The 22881-nt window shown below is 44.9% G+C and overlaps 1 protein-coding gene across 2 annotated transcripts; it reads left to right on the top strand.

Moving 5' to 3' along the window:
* The first annotated feature begins 4635 nt into the window (after positions 1-4635).
* Positions 4636-22881, top strand: LOC121552273 (twinfilin-1). Of its 2 annotated transcripts, none has more exons than XM_045215072.1 (9): positions 4636-4733; positions 5698-5775; positions 6288-6466; positions 13066-13161; positions 13330-13434; positions 16848-16967; positions 21683-21833; positions 22001-22122; positions 22582-22881. In XM_045215072.1, the coding sequence occupies exons 1-9, from the start codon at positions 4709-4711 to the stop codon at positions 22744-22746; spliced, it is 1041 nt and encodes a 346-aa protein (XP_045071007.1). In that variant the 5' UTR covers positions 4636-4708; the 3' UTR covers positions 22747-22881. The 2 variants fall into 2 exon arrangements, with proteins under 2 accessions (XP_045071007.1, XP_045071006.1); XM_045215071.1 differs by having other exon boundaries at positions 16842-16967.

Below are 22881 nucleotides of genomic sequence, written 5' to 3'. Positions count from 1 at the left end.
CCTGTGTGTTTTGAGTCACAGTCACCCCTCTCTCCCAGAGCACCCTCCCTCCCTGTGTGTTGTGACTGAGAGCCTTTGTTTGTTGAACCGTCCCTGTCAGTGAGCTAGCCCTGCAGGTTGAATTATGGCCTGTGTGAGTTTGGTCCCTGAACAAACACCCCATGGCAGCTTGGGATTGGTCAATTTATTTTCCCATTAGGGGAAGGACAACTGTCAACTGGAATGGTCTCACGTGCTGCCGGTGCTGGCCTGTGGTAGCCTGTACAGCACACCTTACACACACACACACACACACACACACACACACACACACATAACACAAACTCAACCCTGCACCTTAGAGGCTGCTGGAACACTGGTCACTTTAATAATGTTTGCATACTGTTTTACCCATTTCGTATGTAAATACTGTATTCTAGTCAAGTCCATCCTATTCAATAATTGCTGAACATATACTATTCTATCCTACGTATTCTTCAGATATACTTTTTTGTGTGTATTGTTGTGTATTGTTAGACATTACTGCAATGTTGGAGCTAGGAACACAAGCATTTCGCTACACCCACAATAACACCTGCTAAATATGAGTATGCGACCAATAACATTTTATTTTATTTGAACCTCACCACCCCACTTACCAAACCACACATTTATTAGGGTTTACAACCTAAAGACCTGAGAGGTGTTTTACAACAGTATTAATAACAGCTGTCCTCTCTCTTCCTTCAGTGATTGGAATGTAGACACAGAGACATATCGAAACATGCTCTCTATATATTATGGACAGTGTTATGGTTAGGAAGAGCTGTTGTAGATCCAGCAACAATATAATATATGATGAGACGTCGCCATCTAGTGGCTGAGAAATCCACACACCACAGCATCAACAGGGGAAAACACCATTGCAGACCATTGTGTTCTGTTACAGTATGAAGATAAATAAACCACGTCAGTTGGTAGTATTTGGCTCCACAGTGGAAGATAAATGATTACAATAATGAAGAGATTACACAGGACATTTGGAGATCTAAAAAAATAAAATATATTGTCATTACATTATTATAATACCAGTCAAGTGTCTTGATATCCCAATGAGTCCATACAGTACAGTACAACCTACCTTCACAGCAAACTTCACTTCATTTCCTTGTCTCTAAGCAGACAGACAGGAATCCTTCCTGAAGGAGCCACAGGAGACAAATGAATTAAAACACTGTGGGGAAAGAGAACCTGGAACCTCTATGAATGAGGCAGTACAGTGGAGCTATAGACGATCCGGAAATCTTATCAGACTATTCAAGTGGTGCCTTTTGGGTCTTATGGGCCCTGGTCAAAAGTAGTGCACTATAGAGGGAATAGGGTGGCATTTAGTATTTAGTATTGATTAGGATCCCCAATTAGCTACTCTTCCTGGGGTCCAAACAGGAAACAACACATCAAATAATATACATAATATATATAAATGTACATATCACTGCATTTACATTACAATTCAGCCATTCAGCAGACGGTCCCATCCAGAGAAACCCACAGCTAGTGCATTCATCTTAAGAGGTTTAGGGTTGAGCAAGTGATTTGTCCCAAAAATTATGCTTTTAGTTTTTGAGATATTTAGCACCAACCTATTACTAGTTACCCATTCTAAAACTGACTGGAGCTCTATGTTAAGGGTGTCAGTTATTTATTTTACTGTTGCAGCCGACATGTATACGGTTGAGTCATCAACGTACATAGACACACAGGCTTTATTCAAGGACAGTGGAAGGTCATTAGTAAACACAGAAAACAGTAATGGTCCAAGCTGCCCTGCGGTACACCACACTCAACTGAATTTGCATTAGAGAGACTTCCATTAAAGAGGTAACTGTCCATCCATGATAAGGCAGATGATGTTAATACATAACACCTATGTTTTTTCAGTAATATGTTATGATCAATGATGTCAAAGGCTGCAATGAAGTCTAACAATACAGCTCCCACAAACGTCTTATTATCAATTTCCTTCAGCCAATCATCAGTCATTTGTGTCAGTGCCGAGCATATTGAGTGCCCTTCCCTATAAGCATGCTGAAAGTCTATTGTAAATTTGCTTTCTGTAAAATAACATTGTATTTGGTCCAACACGATTTTTTCAAAAAGTTTACTAAGCACCGGTAACAGGCTGATTGGTCTGCTGGTTGAACCATTAAAGGGTACTTTGCTATTTTTGGACCTTGGACCTTTACCTCCCTCCAGGCCTGACGGCACACTCCGTCTTCTAGGCTTAGATTGAAGATGTGGCAAATAGGAGTCGCAATGTATTCCGCTACCAACCTCAGTAATTTATCATCCAGGTTGTCGGTTCCAGGTGGTTTTTATTTATAGATAGCAATACTTTTTTCACCTCTTCCGCACTAACTTTGCGGAATTCTAAGCTACTGTGCTTGTCTTTCATTATTTGGTCCATTATGCATGAACATGAAGGCTCAGCATTTTTTGTTTGCATGTCATTCCTAAGTTTGCTCATCTTGTCAACAAAAAGTAATTGAAGTGGTTGGCAATATCAAAGAGCTTTGTTATGAATGAGCCACCAGCCTCAATGAAGGGTGGAGCTGAGTTAGCTTTTCTGCCAAGAATTTGATTGAAGGTACTCCAGAGCCTTTTACTATCCTTCTTTATAGCATCTGTCTTTCTTCCATGATATAGTTTATTCTACTTTTTGTTTAGTTTAGTTATGTGATTTCTCAATTTACTGTATGTTTGCCAATCTTCTGTGTTGCCAGACTTATTATATACATTGAGACGCAGCCAATGTTTTTATGAGGTTAGAGAGGAAGCCTATAGAATATGTCTAGAGACTTATGAAAGCAACTGCAGAGACTTAAAGGCAACTTCATCAAAAACTGCATGACCTTTGATCACATGATTTTTGTTCATGCAAGTCGTACAATGTAACCATAATGCAACGATGGTCACCGACTTGACAAAAGTGATCTGCTCGAACGCGCCCATTGTCTTGCCTAAGTTGGCAGCAACCCCATAACCTATGACTGTATTACTATGGCTTTACTTAATGCATTTGACCACGTGAGCTACAGTTGACTTTAACGGCTATGCTTAGCCTAATGGTAACGTATGTAGAGGATTTACAGTAAGATACTACTGTATTGATTTGTAAAGTAAATGAACATTAACTACTACTGTAATAGAACAAGAGACATAATGACTAGACAAATGTGGTTTTTGCATGCTGTCCCAGACCCATGGGTGTATCCCAAATAGCCCCATATTTCCTATATAGTGCACTAATTTTGATCAAGAGTAGTGCACTATAAAGTGAATAGGGTGCCATTTGGGATACATCCATAATAGTGGACATGCAGATACATCCACTGTAAGAGGCTTACTGTGTACACCCACTGAGTGCACTGGACTGTTTATAAATCCCTTTCACAATTTCTGTTGAAACCATTCCATCTGAATCACAAAATGAATTGTTCTGAACCTGCATGGCAGAATATTCTGATTAGGAGTGAACAGACATTTTGAAACCACTATTCAAAACTGACTGTATGGTGCTGGATATAGTAGTGTTAGAGTTCAAACATCAAACTCCAAAATTATGTATGACAAGGACAACTGGGTACTGTAGGGAAGCATTTAGCTATCAAAACCCTCACGTAAATCATTGTTTTTGTGTTTAATAGACCTACAATTTTCACTGAAAGTATTTTGTTTCAGGCTATATCAGTAGATATGAAAACAGATTTCTCCCAGCACACCAACCAAAGTAAACAACCAAATCGTTAATCCACAGTCAACCAACGACAAAACCATCTGATTTTATCTATAGTAGTTTGAATATATTTGCCTATGTGTCTAGCCCATTTACATGACTTCCACTGTACTACACTCTCTCCTTCTGCCTTCAGTGGAACAGTAGTAATAGCAGGTCTCCCTCTGGGGCAGGGTGTGGTGGAGGTGCCCCACCCAGAGCACTCCCTCCCTGGGGTTAAAATTACCCTGCTCTGCCTCTGTGGATCCAGGACTGCAGGAGGAGTGGGTGGAGGTAAAGCTCAAACCACACGGTCTGCTATGAATCTGAGGGGGAAATGACATGGTAGAATCTGAGCAGGTCCACTAGATTAGTAGCTGCTGAGGAAAACGTGGCAACACCCAACGTTTTGGTTGGAGTCTGTGGTGTAAACTCATAGGAGCTGTAGCTTTTCTGAGAGTTCGGAAATATAAACCCTTTGAGGGGTTTAAGGCCTATTGCAGTATGCATGATTTATTGATATTGAACAGTGTTATACTGGATAGATAGGATACAATTCAGATATTAGAATGAGATAGTCTTGTTGTGACCTATTTGTTGAAAGACAATTATTAATCTGTTCAATAGTAATAATAATGGATTCGATTTGTATAACAGTGTAACAATCAGTTAAATTGCACACATTCTCCTCCTCATCATAACCAAAAATGTATGATTGAGAAACATTGTATCATAGAGAGACATAATAATAATAATATAGCAGTAGTAATCAACATTGGAACGTATCAACTACGTGCTCGTTACTGCTCCATCGTCACATGATACAGTTGCTGCTGCGTGATGACATCACAGCTAGAGGCAGGTCAAGTTACTGTAGTTCTGTTTCTTCTTCCTTGTTCTTTCCCTTCTATCATCCACAGGCCCGGGCAACCCAAAGCAAAGGAGACAGGCATAATGTCCCATCAAACGGGCATACAAGGTAAATACGCACATTTTGCTTATTGTAACCAGCTGTTGAAATCACAACGGAATAGACGATGCGATCGTCTCCCATGACAGATTTGATTTAAAAGGATTACATCCATAGAAAAAAAAACCTGTTGTATGTGTGTCGTTCTGCATCATCAGCGAGAATAAGCAGTGCTTTCTGCTCTGTTGAGGTTGCTTCGGGCTTCACGGTGCACTGGGCGAATGAGAAGAATCTATGACAAGTGTATTCAGCGATGCGTTGTACTAATATGGTCGTGCTGCTGCGATTCATCTGACATTGTTACGCCGCATAAACACTAGCAGTTTGTCATCAAGCTCTGTGCTGCTGCTGCAGCGGACTCTCTGATCTGTAACGTTAGTTTCAAAGGTCTTTTACAAGGGAACAAGCCGCCCATTCATCACATGCGTAAATTAATCTGGGTGACATTCATGGCCAAGATTACTGTTGCCCTTTTGATGTTTGTTTGTTGTTGAGATGAGATAACCTTTGATGCAACTGTGTCGATGTTTATGTAACAACTGGCTCTCTAGTAACATTTGGGTCATCTATTTTGGCCAGTAGGCTATCAGAGCTATCTTTATTTATCATGGCACGGCGAAGGGTAATACAATTACATTGATTGGCCTGTAGAAGTCAGGCATGCGTTTGGTTTTGCCCTTATTCATCTTGAATACCTGACGTTAATTCTCTGTCTCTATACTATAGTGAATGACCAAGAGAGATAAGCTGCCTATGCTAATCTTTTCTTAAAACCTTTTGATAAACACACCAATCCTTATTTCAACTGACCAGTATATTCTACACTTGACTGTCAAGTAATAGGCTATTCCCCATGCTTGTGTTCCCTGTCCCTTGTATTCCCAGAATTTCCCTGTTGTGTGAATAGCCAACGTCTCTCTTGAGCCAAAGTGTGTATAAAGAAGTGACCACTTGGTTTGCTTTGACTTCACAGCTGCGGAGGAAGTGAAAGACATCTTTGCTAAGGCGAGGAACGGAGCCTATCGCCTGCTGAAGGTCGTCATTGAGATGGGTGAGTATGTAGTCTGCCTAGCCTACAGCTGATCAACTCAATCACACCTATTGATCAGAGATGAGCCCTACCCATCACTGTATGCAACATGATCAATAGGTAAATAGATTAGTTCAGTAGTTTGTTGATTGGTTACAACTGGTTATATTTACTGTGATGTTAAAGACATGTACTGTGATCTGAAAAGTAGACTGTATTGTACTGTATTGTATTGACTGTATTGTATTGTACTGTATTGTACTGTATTGTATTGTATTGTATTCTGTACTGTATTGTACTGTACTGAATTGTACTTTCTATTGTACTGTATTGTATTGGTTATTACACTTCATGTCATTTGTATGATATTAGTTGGGTAGTTGCTTTTACTGCACTGCAACCTCAGATACTGTATATCTTACCTGAAAAGCCAGAACATAACTTTATGTCAGTTGATGTTTACCTGTTCCCATAGTTACATATTGTATATCACTGTAATAAATCCATCATATCCCTCCTTGTTATTATTCCAGAGACTCTGGTGCTGGGAGGCACCAAGCATGCGTCTAAGAAGTGGGACCAGGAGTATGACGCCTATGTGCTGCCTCTCCTACAGGATGACATGCCCTCCTACCTCCTGTACAGGCTGGACTCTACTAACAACCAGGGATATGAGTGGATCTTCCTGGCCTGGTCACCTGACCGCTCACCTGTATGTTGATTTGTTTATCTGTTTCTTTCATTCTTTCTTTATTAATCAATATGTTGGTTGGGAGGAAATTCTTCTTGTTCTTGTTCTTGTTCTTGTTCTTGTTCTTGTTCTTCCTGGTCAAGACTACCTCTGGAATGCCATAGACATGACAGTTTTTACTTCACTATAGCAACTGTTTCACCTTGTAAACACAACTGTCATGGTGTCAGTTAGGGCATTTAAAAGTCTCCCGAGTGGCGCAGCGGTCTAAGGCACTGTATCGCAGTGCTTGAGGTGTCACTACAGACCCGGGCTCGATCCCAGGCTGTGTCACAACCGGCCGTGACCGGGAGTCCCATAGGGCGACGCGTTAGGGGAGGGTTTGGCCGGGGGGGCTTTACTTGGCTCATCGCAATCTAGCGACTCCTTGTGGCGGGCCGGTCGCCTGCAGGCTGACTTCGGTCGTCAGTTGAACGGTGTGCCCTCCGACACATTGGTGCAGCTGGCTTCCTGGTTAAGCGGGCGGGTGTTAAGAAGCACGGTTTGGCGGGTCATGTTTCGGAGGACGCTCCCGAACCCGTTGGGGAGTTGCAGCGATGAGACAAGATCGTAATTGAATATCATGAAATTGGGGAGAATAAAAGGGATTTTTTTAAAAGATAGGAAAGAAAGTACCTCTGTTTATTCCATAGTCCCTCTGTGTAATAGCACTCTAATTGTTATGATTTAACTGGATAGAACCCAAATGCAGACAAGTACACCAAGCCAGAGAAGTTTTAACAGGTTTATTATAATGTTCAATAGTCCAGGTTTCCAATAAATGGGGAAGAGCAAGTCCAGGTTACAGGGAGGGTACAGATCCAGGTCAGGGCAGGTGTGGTACCGTAATGTCCTAGTGTCCGTGGTGAGTCCAAAGGAGAGGCCCGATAGTGGAGAGAGCAGGGATGGTGGTGGCAGGAGTGAAGCGGAGGCAGGAGTCAGGTTCCAAATATCTGTGGCACAGGAGAAAAAGTAAATAAACAGTCCAAAAACACAAGAGCGAAAACAGACAGGTTGAGTCGGCAGCGAGACTAACATGGTTGTCTTGACTATGATCTGACGATGAGTGGAAAGTTTGACCGGGTCTTAAAGGCTGAGGTGATTATGGTGAATGAGCTGCAGCTGGAACCCTGACTCCCGCACACCAGACTTCACTCCTGCAATCAAGGACAGACAGAGGGGGAGGGGGAGAGCAGAGAGAGAGCTACCTAGCAGCAGTAGGCCTAACAGTACCCCCTCTACGGACGCCACCTGGCGGCTCGACAGGGTTTATCAGGATGTAACCCTATGAAACTCACGAACCAGAGCAGGATCCACAATGAAGCTCCTGGGCACCCAGGAACGTTCCTCAGACCATAACCCTCCCAATCCACCAGGTACTGGAAACCACGACCCCGGCGGCGAACATCCAGAAGTCGCCGGACAGTGTAGACCGGACCCCCACCCACGATCTTGGGCGGAGGAGGGGACGAGAGGGCGGGCACAAAGGGCTAACCGACACAGGCTTAATCTGGGAAACATGAAAGGTGGAATGAACCCGTAGGGAGGCAGGAAGCTGTAGCTTAACCGCGCAGGGGTTAACAATAGACAGTATCTTGAACGGTCCTATAAAACGAGGCGCCATCTTCTTCGACTCCACCTTCAATGGAAGGTCCCGTGACTTCAGCCATACCTCTTGACCAGGAGAGTAACCGGGAGCCTGGGACCGGTGACGGTTGGCTTGCCTCTGCATGTACGCCGAGCTCGACAGAGCTACCCTGGCCTTCCTCCAGACCTTGCAGCAGCGGCGCATGTGGGACTGCACCGAGGGTACCGCAAGTTCCCTCTCTTGGGAAGGGAACAGGGGAGGTTGATAACCCAGAGCACACAGAAAAGGAGACAAACCAGAGGAAGCGTTAGTCAAGGTGTTATGAGCATATTCCACCCAGGGGAGCATGGAGCTCCATGACCCAGGTTAGACCCAGTGACACAGCCGAGTGCGGTCTCCATCTCCTGGTTCGCTCTCTCGGCTTGCCCGTTGGTCTGGGGGTGATATCCAGAGGACAGGCTGGATGTAATGCCCAAAGCTTTACAGAAAGCTTTCCACACCTGGGAGACAAACTGGGGACCCCTGTCAGAGACAATATCCGTGGGTAGACCATGAGAGCGGAACACATGTTCAACCAAAATATCAGCCGTTCTCTGGCAGTGGGCAGTTTAGGTAGGGCCAAAAATGAGCGAACTTAGAAAACGATCAATCACCGTAAGAATGACAGTCTTACCAGATGAGGGGGAAGTCCAGTGACAAAATCCATAGCGATATGCGACCAGGGCCGGCTGGGTATAGGTAGAGGTCGTAGATGACCAGCGCTGGCCTGGGTGGAGTTTTTACTTCGTGCACATACCGTACAAGCAGCAATGAAGGCTCGAGTGTCCGCCTCCATCGTGGCCCACCAGAACTTCCGTCGCACAAAGTCAAGGGTCCGCGAAACTCCAGGGTGACAGGTAAGGGGAGACGAGTGAGCCCACTGAAGTACCTGGGAGCGAGCAGACTCAGGGACAAACATCCGGTTAGGAGGACCCCTCCCAGGGTCAGCTTGATGATGTTGAGCCTGTCTAACAATTCCTCGATGTCACATGTGATGACTGCAATACTGCAGGTAGGAGGCAAAATGGGTTCAGGGTTACTACCAGTATCAACAGCCGAATGAACACGAGACAGGGCGTCAGGCTTGACGTTGCGTGACCCAGGACGGTAAGACAGAGAAAAATTGAATCTCCCAAAAAAATAGTGCCCACCTGGCTTGACGGGGTTGAGCTGCTTCGCTGACTGGAGGTAAGCCAGATTCTTATGATCCGTCCAAACGATGAAGGGTTGTTCCGCCTCCAACCAATGTCGCCACTCCTCGAGAGCCAGCTTAACGGCGAGCAGTTCACGATTTCCAACATCATAATTCCTCTCTGCCTGAGAAAGTTTCCTTGAGAGAAAAGCACAGGCATGCAGTTTGTTATCTTCCGGAGAACGTTGTGACAACACTGCACCTACCCCAGTGTCGGATGCATCCACCTCCCACGACAAACTGGCGGTCGGGGTCCGGCTGCATCAGAATGGGAGCGAGCGCTGCGATGTTTCAGTTCTTCGAACGCTGATTCGGCCCCCTTCATTCCAAGCGAACGGTCGTGAGATGGAGGTGAGAGCGGTGAGTGGCGCCGCAATGCGGCTGTAGTCCTCGATGAACCTCCTATAGAAGTTCGCAAACCCCAGGAATCGGGAAGTTGTTTGCGGGTAGAGGGAGCTGGCCAGTCCGTGACAGCAGAGATCTTAGCTGGGTCCATCCGCAGCTCCCCCTGAGCTATGATGTAACCCAAAAAAAGAGGTCTCAGACACATGAAATTCACATTTCTCCATCTTCACAAACAGTTTGTTCTCCAACAACCTTTGCAACACCTGGCCACATGCAGTTCATGTTCCTGGGAGGACTCTGAGAAAATCAAGATATCATCCAGATAGACAAAAACAAACCGATTCAACATGTCCCGAAGGACATCATTGACTAGTGCCTGAAAAACAGCAGGGGCATTAGACAACCCAAAAGGCATAACCCGATACTCAAAATGTCCCAAGGGTGTGTTGAAGGCAGTCTTCCATTCATCACCCCTACGAATGCGCACCAGGTGATACGCATTTCGTAGATCCAGTTTCGTAAAGATGGTAGCACCATGAAGGAGGGGAAAAGCAGAATTAATCAAAGGCAGAGAATACTTGTTCTTAATGGTGATGTTGTTAAGTCCACGGTAATCAATACAGGGTCTGAGGGTCTTATCCTTCTTAGCAACAAAAAGAATCCCGCTCCTACAGGTGACGAGGAAGGACGCATAATACCTGCCGCCAAGGAGTCCCGAATGTGGTTCTCCATAGCCTCCGTCTCCGGCCGGGAGAGATTGTACAGGCGACTGCTGGGGAGCGGGGCTCCTGGCTGGAGGTCAATGGCGCAGTCGTAAGGCCGGTGAGGAGGAAGAGAAGTAGCTCTGTGTTTGCAGAAAACGGATGCCAGGTCATGATACACGTCAGAACAGCAGAAAGATCCATGGACTCCAGTGGAGGTTGAGGCACAGTACTGGCAGGAGTCTGAGCAGAACACAAACAATTCACATGACAAAATGTGCTCCATGAAACAATGCTACCTGTCACCCAATCAATGTGTGGATTGTGTTTTATGGAGCCAGGGGATACCAAGGACCAGGGGAGTCTGTGGGCAGTCGATAATATGGAATTGAATGTTCTCCTGATGATTTCCCGACACTCTAAGACAAACAGGAACAGTCTGATGGGTAATGCGGGTCAACAATTGTCCATTTAGACCCTTAGCCTGCAGCGGACAGTCCATAGGAACAGTCTCCAAATCCATTTGTTGAGCCCACTCTCATCCAAAAAGCTTTCGCTTCGGCACCAGAGTCAATCAGCGCACTAACAGAGAAATTCTGGGACTGCCACTGGAGGGATGCCTGGAGCAGAATGCGGGGAGAAGAGGAAGAATCCGCTGTTCGGCTCACCAAAACTTCTCCCATAAATGATGAGCCGGCCCTTTTCCCCGGGACGAACTGGGCAGGAAGGAACGAAATGACCAGCTTCTCCACAATACAGGCAGACCCGAGCCTGAATACGACGCGGCACGCTCCTCTGAGGACAACCGTGCACCGACCCACCTCCATGGCTTCGGGTTCAGTGCTCCTCGTATCGACTTCGGGAAGACACGGCTCTCTCCGTAGGGACGATGCAGGGAGGAGTTTGTTGATGACAGACAGGTTGCTTGGAACTAACACTCCTCTCAGCGGCGCTCCCGAATCCGATTATCCAACTTGATAGTGAGTGAAATAAGATTATCCAGCGTAGGCGATTCATCATATGACACCAATTCATCTTTTAAAATCTCAGACAAAGCATTGATGAACACTCCTTGTAATGCCTCGTCATTCCAACCACTCACTGCTGCTAAAGTCCGAAACTCCACTGCCATCTCCGCCACACATACGAGCCCCCCTGCCGAAGAGAAAACAACCGCTTTCGCAGCCTCCTTGCCTCGTACGGGGTGGTCAAAAACCTTCCTCATCTCCGTGGTGAAGGCCACGTAAAGCGTTGCAAATGTCCGACTGACTCTCCCAGACCGCGGATCCCCAGGCACGAGCGGAACCGCTAGTAGAGTTGATAAGGTAGGCAATACGGGCTCTTTCTGAGGCGTAGGTGAGGGGCTGTTGTTCAAACACTAACGAGCATTGAGTCAAAAAATCGCCACAGGTTCCCATGTTCCCGTCATAGCGCTCTGGAGCAGGAACAAAAGGCTCTCTGATCTGGGCTGAAGGGGTAGTAAGGGCAGACACTTGATTGGTGAGTAATTGAACCTGATTAAGCAGCACCTGACTGTCCTCAGCAATCGCCTTAAACAGGGTATCATGTTGGCCAAGTAGAATGCCCTGATTGGCTATGGCAGTCCAAATTTGAGTGCACTCTGGGGTGGTATCCGAGCTACTGTCTGCTGGGTTCATGTTGGTCAGATCATACTGTTATGATTTAACTGGATAGAACCCAAATGCAGACAAGTACACCAAGCCAGAGAAGTTTTAACAGGTTTATTATAATGTTCAATAGTCCAGGTTTCCAATAAATGGGGAAGAGCAAGTCCAGGTTACAGGGAGGGTACAGATCCAGGTCAGGGCAGGTGTGGTACCGTAATGTCCTAGTGTCCGTGGTGAGTCCAAAGGAGAGGCCCGATAGTGGAGAGCAGGATGGTGGTGGCAGGAGTGAAGCGGAGGCAGGAGTCAGGTTCCAAATATCTGTGGCACAGGAGAAAAAGTAAATAAACAGTCCAAAAAACACAAGAGCGAAAACAGACAGGTTGAGTCGGCAGCGAGACTAACATGGTTGTCTTGACTATGATCTGACGATGAGTGGAAAGTTTGACCGGGTCTTAAAGGCTGAGGTGATTATGGTGAATGAGCTGCAGCTGGAACCCTGACTCCCGCACACCAGACTTCACTCCTGCAATCAAGGACAGACAGAGGGGAGGGGGAGAGCAGAGAGAGAGCTACCTAGCAGCAGTAGGCCTAACACTAATAAGCCAGAATGTTGTATACAATAATACCCTATTTAGAGAACTACCAACCCACAGTCTAGTCCACACTACAGGTAAAGCCCAACAGGGAGAATGTAACAGACCACACACAGTGCTGCTTTCAAACACACATCTGGTCTGTGGTTGGCTAACTATAGATTGAGAACCCTTACCGCTGGGTGAGAGAACACTTTACTTTAAGGGTTTTTAGATGTGTTTGTTTATGCTTAGCTTAGGACCCACACTTTGAAGAGACTGTTGAGCAAAAAATCTAGCTTATTGTTGTGCTAAACAAGCATATTTGCAATTTTAATGTTGGCTAGCAAGAAGCATGAAACCTGGCTTCCATCCCAAACCTCAATGAAACAGCGAAAATGGTAGATGTTTCTGAGATGTCTGTATGAAATAACATTCAGTTCTGGTTTAGATTGCGTTACGTCATATTTATCAGTTAGTGCAGTACTAAATCGTGAATTTCTCCCACTTCTATAGGTTAGACAGAAGATGTTATATGCTGCTACAAGAGCTACACTGAAGAAGGAGTTTGGGGGTGGGCACATTAAAGATGAAATATTTGGCACAGTGGAGGTATGTTGAAGAATCTAAAGAAACTCCTCATTATTTTATGGTTTACTGTCCTAAGTGGGCTTTCCAAACCAGGGCCTGTATACAAAACGGATCCTATATAAGCACTCATACTCTAAATACGGACCCTGAGCTCCAGTCCACCCCTCTCATGGTCCTGTCTCTCCCCAGGATGATGTGTCTCTGAGCGGGTACAGGAAGTACCTGATAGCACAGGCTGCTCCACAACCACTGACCGCTGCTGAGGAGGAGCTGAGGCAGATCAAACTGAGTGAGGTAGAGAGACACACACACATACACTCTTAGGGGAAAAAAGGTGCTATCTAGAACCTAAAAGGGTTCTTCGGCTGTCCCCATAGGAGAACACTTGAAGAACCATTTTTGGTTCCAGGTAAAACCCTTTTGGGTTAAATGTGGTCCTCTGTAGCTCAATTGGTAGAGCATGGCGCTTGTAACGCCAGGGTAGTGGGTTCGATCCCCGGGACCACCATACGTAAAAATGTATGCACACATGACTGTAAGTCGCTTTGGATAAAAGCGTCTGCTAAATGGCATATTATTATTATTATAATGTCAAACCCTTTCCAAAGAGAGTTCTGCATGGAATCCAAAAGGGTTCTGCCTGAAACCAAAAAGGGTTCTCCTATGAGGACAGCCGAAGAACCCTTTTGGAACCCTTTCTTCTAAGAGTGTACACACACACAAACACATTCATTTACACAACAAAGGACTTTGCCACTGACATGTTTGGATAAAAAAAAAAAAGATGGAGTCAAATCTATTAGCCTTCAGTGGAGAGGCAGAGAGCAATTTACAGAAGGCAATCAAAAACAGATCAATGAAGTGGATAGATTTTTGCACACTACACTAAAGAGCCCAACCTCTGCCCCAGATTCCTTGGTTTCATGCATTCATAATACTATGAAGCATTTTTCTATTTACACGGTGTGATGATGTCACACACAAACGTTTTGTTCTTCCTCGTGAGGGGCCAACAATTCAAAATCCTATTTTCCCTAACCCTAAACCTTAACCCTAACCTTAACCCATAAACCTCCGAAACCTAACCACTAACCTTAAAATAGCCTTTGTCCTCATGGGGATGTGGGAAATGTCCCCACGAGGGAGAATTTTCCTTGTTTTACTATCCTTGTGGGTACTTTTGGGGATTTTAGGTCCCCACATGGATAGAAGAACCAACCCCCCCCCATACACACACACACACAGACACACACTCTCCCTGAGAGATGGAAAAAGGTTGATATGGGTTGTCCCTGGGTGCTGGGGGAGACTAGACCAGATACTGCTCCAAATGTTTAAACCCCTTAACTCCTCTCTACCAGTCCATTTGATTTATTTCTTAATCTCTCTGTACCCATCAGATTTCAGACTTCATACTAAAAGGTTTATCGTTCCCAAGTAAACATTCACACTGTAAAGCATAGTAAAAGGTTTATCGCTCCCCAAACATTCACACTGTAAAGCATAGTAAAAGGTTTATCGTTCCCAAGTAAACATTCACACTGAAAAGCATAGTAAAAGGTTTATCGTTCCCAAGTAAACATTCACACTGAAAAGCATAGTAAAATGTTTATCGTTCCCAAGTAAACATTCACACTGAAAAGCATAGTAAAAGGTTTATCGTTCCCAAGTAAACATTCACACTAAAAGCATAGTAAAAATAGTATGTGAATTTACGTCACCAGAAACAAACACACTCTTAGAAAACAAGGTGCTATCTAGAACGTAAAAGGGTTATTCTGCTGTCCCTATAGGAGAACCCTTTGAAGAAACCTTTTTGGTTCCAGGTAGAACCCTTTTAATTCCAGGTATAACTCTTTTGGGTTCTATGTAAAACCCTTTCCACATAGGGTTCTACCTGGAACCAAAAAGGGTTCTCCTGTGGGGACAGCCGAAGAACCCTTTTGGAACCCTTTTTCTCTAAGGGTGTAGCTACCTATATCAATAGAGTGTAGGTCCCTATATCAATAGAGTGTAGCGACCTATATCAATAGAGTGTAGGTACCTATATCAATAGAGTGTAGCTACCTATATCAATAGAGTGTAGCTACCTATATCAATAGAGTGTAGCGACCTATATCAATAGAGTGTAGCGACCTATATCAATAGAGTGTAGGTACCTATATCAATAGAGTGTAGCTACCTATATCAATAGAGTGTAGCTACCTATATCAATAGAGTGTAGGTACCTATATCAATAGAGTGTAGCTACCTATATCAATAGAGTGTAGCGACCTATATCAATAGAGTGTAGCTACCTATATCAATAGAGTGTAGCTACCTATATCAATAGAGTGTAGCGACCTATATCAATAGAGTGTAGCGACCTATATCAATAGAGTGTAGGTACCTATATCAATAGAGTGTAGCTACCTATATCAATAGAGTGTAGCGACCTATATCAATAGAGTGTAGCTACCTATATCAATAGAGTGTAGCTACCTATATCAATAGAGTGTAGCGACCTATATCAATAGAGTGTAGCTACCTATATCAATAGAGTGTAGCGACCTATATCAATAGAGTGTAGCTACCTATATCAATAGAGTGTAGCGACCTATATCACTAGAGTGTAGCGACCTATATCAATAGAGTGTAGCGACCTATATCAATAGAGTGTAGCGACCTATATCAATAGAGTGTAGCGACCTATATCAATAGAGTGTAGCAACCTACAGTATATAAATATACCCATATCTGTAGAGTATATTGTTTATTGTGTATACACCCATCATGGCCTGACTCCATAAAAGGACAGGGTCATTCTTCAGCTGCCCTATAGGCCTATTTCATAGAGCCACCCTCACAAATACAGTAGTCTACAACCAACTGGGAAGCTGGGTTTATATTGAGACCCCCGACCCCCTTCCCAATCACCAGCTGTATGGGCAAGATGATTATCCACTAATCTACATGCGAGGAAAGAGGCTTTCAGATATTTATTATTCATTTGTTGAGAGACACGCTGCTTGTAATAAGTAGATGGATGAAAAACAGCAGCCCATTCCTTTAGGTACAAGAGATAAACAGGTCAGTGGCAATCTCATTCAGTCAAGCCTAACATCGCATATCAGGAGTATGACTGTTATGAGGGCTGTACAAACGCATGAAAGGGCATTACTGACCTATTACACAGTGATGTTATTAAATTAATATTATTGGATATTATTATTATTATTGGATATTACTATTATTATATTGTTATTGGATATTATTATCATTATATTATTATTTAATATTATTCAGAACAGTTTATTTATCTCACATCATATTGAGATCATTCTGTAAATGTTGTTATTTTAGTTCCATGTATGGCTTGAAATGTTACCACACGTTAAATGTATTTTCTTTGTGCCTTTCAAGAATGTATCTTTCTGTTTATCATTTGCAAATTATTGGTGACACGAAATGCAAAATTGGGGTAAGGACAGACTTCCTGTTGTGTTAGTGTTCAGAGTCTAGACTAGCCTGGGCCTTTCTCAAACCACAGCCTGGTCACCAATGTTGTGGTTGTCGTAGAGTGTGTGTGACACCTAGTGACTGTTTTTGTGGTTGTGTTAGTATAGTTTCAGACCATTAGTCTGGGCCTAGGCCCTTCTCAGAAAACCCCTGGTGATTTGGTTAAAATAACATCTAGTGACCGTGTCCGTCCGGCCGTCCAGGTACAGACAGACATCAGTGTGGACACTAAGCAGCAGACGCTGACGGGCGTGGCCTTCCCTATGCAACGAGACGCCATCCAGGCTCTGGAACAGTTTAGAGAGAAGAGGATCAACTACGTACAGCTGGTGAGTGTCCTATACCATAGTATTTTATAATATAGTATAGTACATCATAGTATAGTATAGAATAGAATAATATAGTATAGTACATCATAGTATAGCATAGAATATATTAATATAGTATAGTACATCATAGTATAGAATAGAATAATATAGTATAGTACATCATAGTATAGAATAATATAGTGTAGAATAATTTAGTATATTACATCTGTCACACCCTGGCCTTAGTTATCTTTGTTTTCATTAATAGTTTAGTTAGGTCAGGGTGTGACATGGTGAAGTATGTGTTTTGGTTTGTCTAGGGGTTTGTAGGTTTAATGGGGTAATGTCTTGTCTAGGTGTTTGTATGTTGATGGCTGCCTAGATTGGTTCTCAATTGGAGACAGCTGTGGTTTATTGTCTCTAATTGGGAGCCATATTTAAGGCAGCCATGGGCATCATGTGTTTGTGGGTAATTGTCTATGTTGAACGTTTGTTGCTTGTCTGTGCACTTACGTTATTTAGCTTCACGGTCGTTTGTTGTTTTGTTAGTTTTGGATAGTGTTCGGTTTCGTGTTTTTCTCTCTTCCAAAATAAAGAGATGTATTTTGCACACGCTGCGCCTTGGTCCAATATCTCACAAGAAGACGATCGTGACAGAATTACCCACCATACCAGGACCAGCAGCGTGTCCAGGAGCCAAGGGTCTGGACATGGGAGGAGATTGTGGACGGTAAAGGGTCTTGGACTTGGGAGGAGATCCTGGATGGGATGGATCGCCGGCCATGGAGTGAAACAGTGGAGAGGCGACTGAGAGAGGAGCAACGGCGTCAGCAGGGCCATCGTCGGAAGGACGAGGCAACCCCAAAAAGTTTTTTGGGGGGCACATGGCTTTGGGCGGCTGGGCAGCAGGAGGCTGCCACAGGGAGACGTGGAGAGAAGGCTACCGGATTACGGGAGCCATTGGCGAGTAGAGGGAGGGAAGTAGTTGAGGCACGGCGTAAGAGACTGAGGTGTGTTACCAGTCCGGTCCGGCCCGTTCCTGATCCCCGGTTAAGGCCAGTGGTGTGTGTTCCCAGTACGGACCGGCCTGTTCCTACTCCATGCATCAAGCCCACGGTGTGCGTCGCCAGTCCAGCCCGGTCGGTTCCTGTTCCACGTACAAAGCCTACGGTGTGCGGGGCCAGCCCAGCCCGACCTGTTCCTACTCCACGCATCAAGCCCACGGTGTGCGTCGCCAGTCCAGCCCGGCCGGTTCCTGCTCCACGTACTAAGCCTAAGGTGTGCGTCGCCAGCCCAGCCCGGCCTGTTGCTGCTCCACGTACGAAGCCCACGGTGTGCGTCGCCAGTCCAGCCCGGGTCGGTTCCTGTTCCACGTACAAAGCCTACGGTGTGCGGGGCCAGCCCAGCCCGACCTGTTCCTACTCCACGCATCAAGCCCACGGTGTGCGTCGCCAGTCCAGCCCGGCCGGTTCCTGCTCCACGCACTAAGCCTAAGGTGTGCGTCGCCAGCCCAGCCCGGCCTGTTCCTGCTCAACGCACGAAGCCTACGGTGTGCGTGGCCAGCCCAGCCCGACCTGTTCCTGCTCCACGTACTAAGCCTAAGGTGTGCGTCGCCAGCCCAGCCCGGCCTGTTCCTGCTCAACGCACGAAGCCTACGGTGTGCGTGGCCAGCCCAGCCCGGCCTGTTCCTGCTCCACGTACTAAGCCTAAGGTGTGCGTCGCCAGCCCAGCCCGGCCTGTTCCTGCTCCCCGCACTAGCCCTGAGATGCGTGTCCTCAGCCCGGGACCACCAGTTCCGGCACCACGCACTAGGCCTTATGTGCGTCCCCAGGGTCCAGCATGCCCTGTTCCTTCTCCCCGCACTAGCCCTGAGATGCGTGTCCTCAGCCCGGGACCACCAGTTCCGGCACCACGCACTAGGCCTTATGTGCGTCCCCAGGGTCCAGCATGCCCTGTTCCTTCTCCCCGCACTAGCCCTGAGATGCGTGTCCTCAGCCCGGTACCTCCAGTTCCGGCACCACGCACCAGGCCTATAGTGCGTCTCGGCCGCCAGAGTCTGCCGCCTGCCCAACGGCGCCTGAACTGCCCGTCTGCCCAACGCCCGTCTGAACTGTCCGTCTGCCAAGCGCTGCATGAACTGCCCGCCTGTACTGAGCCTGCTAAGCCGCCCGTCTGCCATGAGCCTTCAGAGCCGTCCGCCAGACCGGGAGCCGCTAAAGCTTTCCGCCAGACAGGAGCCGCTAGAGCCTTCCGCCAGACAGGATCAGCCAGAGCCTTCCGCCAGACAGGATCAGCCAGAGCCTTCCGCCAGACAGGATCAGCCAGAGCCTTCCGCCAGCCATGAGCAGCCAGATCCATCAGCCAGCCATGAGCAGCCAGATCCGTCAGCCAGCCATGAGCAGCCAGATCCGTCAGCCAGCCATGAGCAGCCAGATCCGTCAGCCAGCCATGAGCAGCCAGATCCGTCAGCCTGCCATGAGCAGCCAGATCCGTCAGCCAGCCATGAGCAGCCAGATCCTTCAGCCAGCCATGAGCAGCCAGATCCGTCAGCCAGCCACGAGCAGCCAGATCCGTCAGCCAGCCAGAGCAGCCAGATCCGTCAGCCAGCCATGAGCCGTCCAGCCAGGATCCGCCAGAGCCGTCCAGCCAGGATCCGCCAGAGCTGTCCAGCCAGGATCCGCCAGAGCCGTCCAGCCGGGATCCGCCAGAGCCGTCCAGCCAGGATCCGCCAGCCAGCCAGGATCCGCCAGAGCCAGCCAGCCAGGATCCGCCACTTAGTCCGGTGCTGCCCCTTAGCCCGGTGCTGCCCCTTATCCTGGTGCTGCCCCTTATCCTGGTGCTGCTCCTTATCCTGGTGCTGCCCCTTATCCTGGTGCTGCCCCTTAGTCCGGTGCTGCCCCTTAGTCCGGTGCTGCCTCTTAGTCCGGTGCTGCCCCTTAATCCAGTGGGGTTAAGTTGGAGGGTGGTCATTTGGAGGAGGCTACGTGAGCGGGTAGTGACTATGGTGGGGTGGGGACCACGACCAGTGCCAGAGCCGCCACCGTGGACAGACGCCCACCCAGACCCTCCCCTAGACTTTATGCTGGTGCGCCCGGAGTTCGCACCTTAAAGAGGTTATGTCACACCCTGGCCTTAGTTATCTTTGTTTTCATTAATAGTTTAGTTAGGTCAGGGGTGTGACATGGGTGAAGTATGTGTTTTTGGGTTTGTCTAGGGGTTTGTAGGTTTAATGGGGTAATGTCTTGTCTAGGTGTTTGTATGTTGATGGCTGCCTAGATTGGTTCTCAATTGGAGACAGCTGTGGTTTATTGTCTCTAATTGGGAGCCATATTTAAGGCAGCCATGGGCATCATGTGTTTGTGGGTAATTGTCTATGTTGAACGTTTGTTGCTTGTCTGTGCACTTACGTTATTTAGCTTCACGGTCGTTTGTTGTTTTGTTAGTTTTGGATAGTGTTCGGTTTCGTGTTTTTCTCTCTTCCAAAATAAAGAGATGTATTTTGCACACGCTGCGCCTTGGTCCAATATCTCACAAGAAGACGATCGTGACAACATCATAGTATAGAATAATATAGTGTGGTACATCATAGTATAGTATAATATAGTATAGTACATCATAGTATAGCATATAATAATATAGTATAGTACATCATAGTATAGAATAATATAGTATAGTATATCATAGTATAGAATAATATAGTATAATACATCATAGTATAGAATATAATAATATAGTATAGTACATCATAGTATAGAATAATATAGTGTATGACATTATAGTATAGTACATCATAATATAGTATATACTAATATAGTATAATACATCATAGTATAGAATAATATAGTATAATACATCATAGTATAGAATAATATAGTATAGTATATCATAGTATATAATAATATAGTATAATACATCATAGTATAGTATAGTACATCATACAGTAGTATATTAATTAATAATATAGTATAGTACATCATAGTATATAATAATATAGTATAGTATAGAACATTATATTATATAATAGTATAGTATATACTAGTATAATATATAATAATATAGTATAGTACATCATAGTATATAATAATATAGTATAGTACATCATAGTATATAATAATATAGTATAGTATATACTAGTATAGTATAATATATAATAGTATATAATAATATAGTATATAGTATAGAATAATATAGTATAGTATATACTAGTATATAATAATGTAGTATATAATAATATAGTATAATATAGTGTAGAATAATATAGCATAGTATAGAATAATAGGGTATAGAATAATATAGCATAGTATGATATAGTATAGAATAATATAGTATAGTATAGAATTATATAGTATAAAATAATATGGCATAGTATTGTATAGTAGAGAGACGCCACAAGTCTCTGGAACAGTTCAGAGAGAATAGGACCAATAAGTACAGCAGGTGAGTGTCAGTACTGTCTGGCAGTCTCACCTCCTTATTAGCGCACAGAGACAGACAATAACTGGGATGTGTTGTTTCATTACCAGTAGGTGTGTCTGACTAGCTTGTTTTCTGTATTCAACAATGCCATATAATTGCCAGAAAAAGACTACAATGCAATGGCTTAAACACAAACTAACTTGCACCATGTTACATGAAACATTATACGTTGTATTGGATGGTTTACAATAGAAAGCTTATTGAGGATTGTTTATGACAAAATGCATCACTGTCATCATCATCATCATCTGTATCAACAGGAGATAGATTTTAGGAATGAGTCTATCAAGCTGTCCAGCACTACTCCTACAGAACTGAAGGAACTGCCCAAGAGGATCCCCAAGGATGCAGCCCGATACCACTTCTTCCTGTACAAGCATTCCCACGAGGGAGACTACCTCGAGTCTACAGGTAAAGCAACACATTAAAAGATTACGAGAATATTTTTTATTACGTTGACATTATACCTCACAATTATTTATGCTTGATCTATTCCTATTCATAATCGATTACGTTATTAAAATGTAATAACGATGTGATAAGGTGGTATTTAAAGTGGTTTCCTATGTGTGTTGCAGTGTTCATCTACTCCATGCCGGGGTATAAATGTAGCATCAGAGAGAGGATGCTCTACTCCAGCTGTAAGAACCCTCTCATCGATACTGTGGAGAGCAACCTGCGCATCCACATAGCCAAAAAGGTAAGAGCTGGGTCATGTTCATTATATCACACTGTAGCTAAACATTTTGCAACAGAACGTTTGAACATGCACTTCGTATTATATTCATATATGGTCAGATAGTCCCTGCATTTCAGTCTGTTTTCTTCCATTTGGAACCTGATCTCTCGTGGACAGACTGCATAAACATAAGCATCTGACCAAAAATATGTGAGATTTTAGTTCTGGGTTAACCCAGATTATTTGGTACCTAATGAATAAAACTCAGGTTCACTGCAGTGTGTCACATGAGAGGATGACTTTCAACAGTTTAAAACACTCCTGGGAAAATACTGTAACATTATGCCAATGTAGACTGGATTTTGCTGCAATGTATTTTTTATAGAATAAGTCTAGTGTGTACCTAAGTGATATGATTTATTGTATTCTTATTAGTGTAAGTATCCCTACTAACTGATTGATTCTGATTCCCTCACCTAGCTGGAGATTGATAACGGTGATGAGCTCACAGCAGAATTCATGTACGAAGAGGTCCACCCTAAGCAGCACGCACACAAGCAGGCCTTCCCCAAACCCAAGGGCCCCGCGGGGAAGAAAGGGGGGCGCCGGATCACTAGACCACCAGGGGATGGGGAAGAAGACTAATAAAACACCCCTCCATTTTAGTCCACAATGGAACATTCCACTTAGAATATAACCCTTTATCTGAGTACGTCCCAAATGGCACCCTATTCACTTTATAGTGCACTACTTTTGACTAGGGCCTATAGGGCTCTGGTT

The sequence above is a fragment of the Coregonus clupeaformis genome, unplaced genomic scaffold, assembly GCF_020615455.1.
Source record: "Coregonus clupeaformis isolate EN_2021a unplaced genomic scaffold, ASM2061545v1 scaf0363, whole genome shotgun sequence".
NCBI classification, from domain to species: domain Eukaryota; kingdom Metazoa; phylum Chordata; class Actinopteri; order Salmoniformes; family Salmonidae; genus Coregonus; species Coregonus clupeaformis.
The sequence above is the reverse complement of the archived record's forward strand: the minus strand, read 5'-3'. Positions and strand labels throughout refer to the sequence as shown.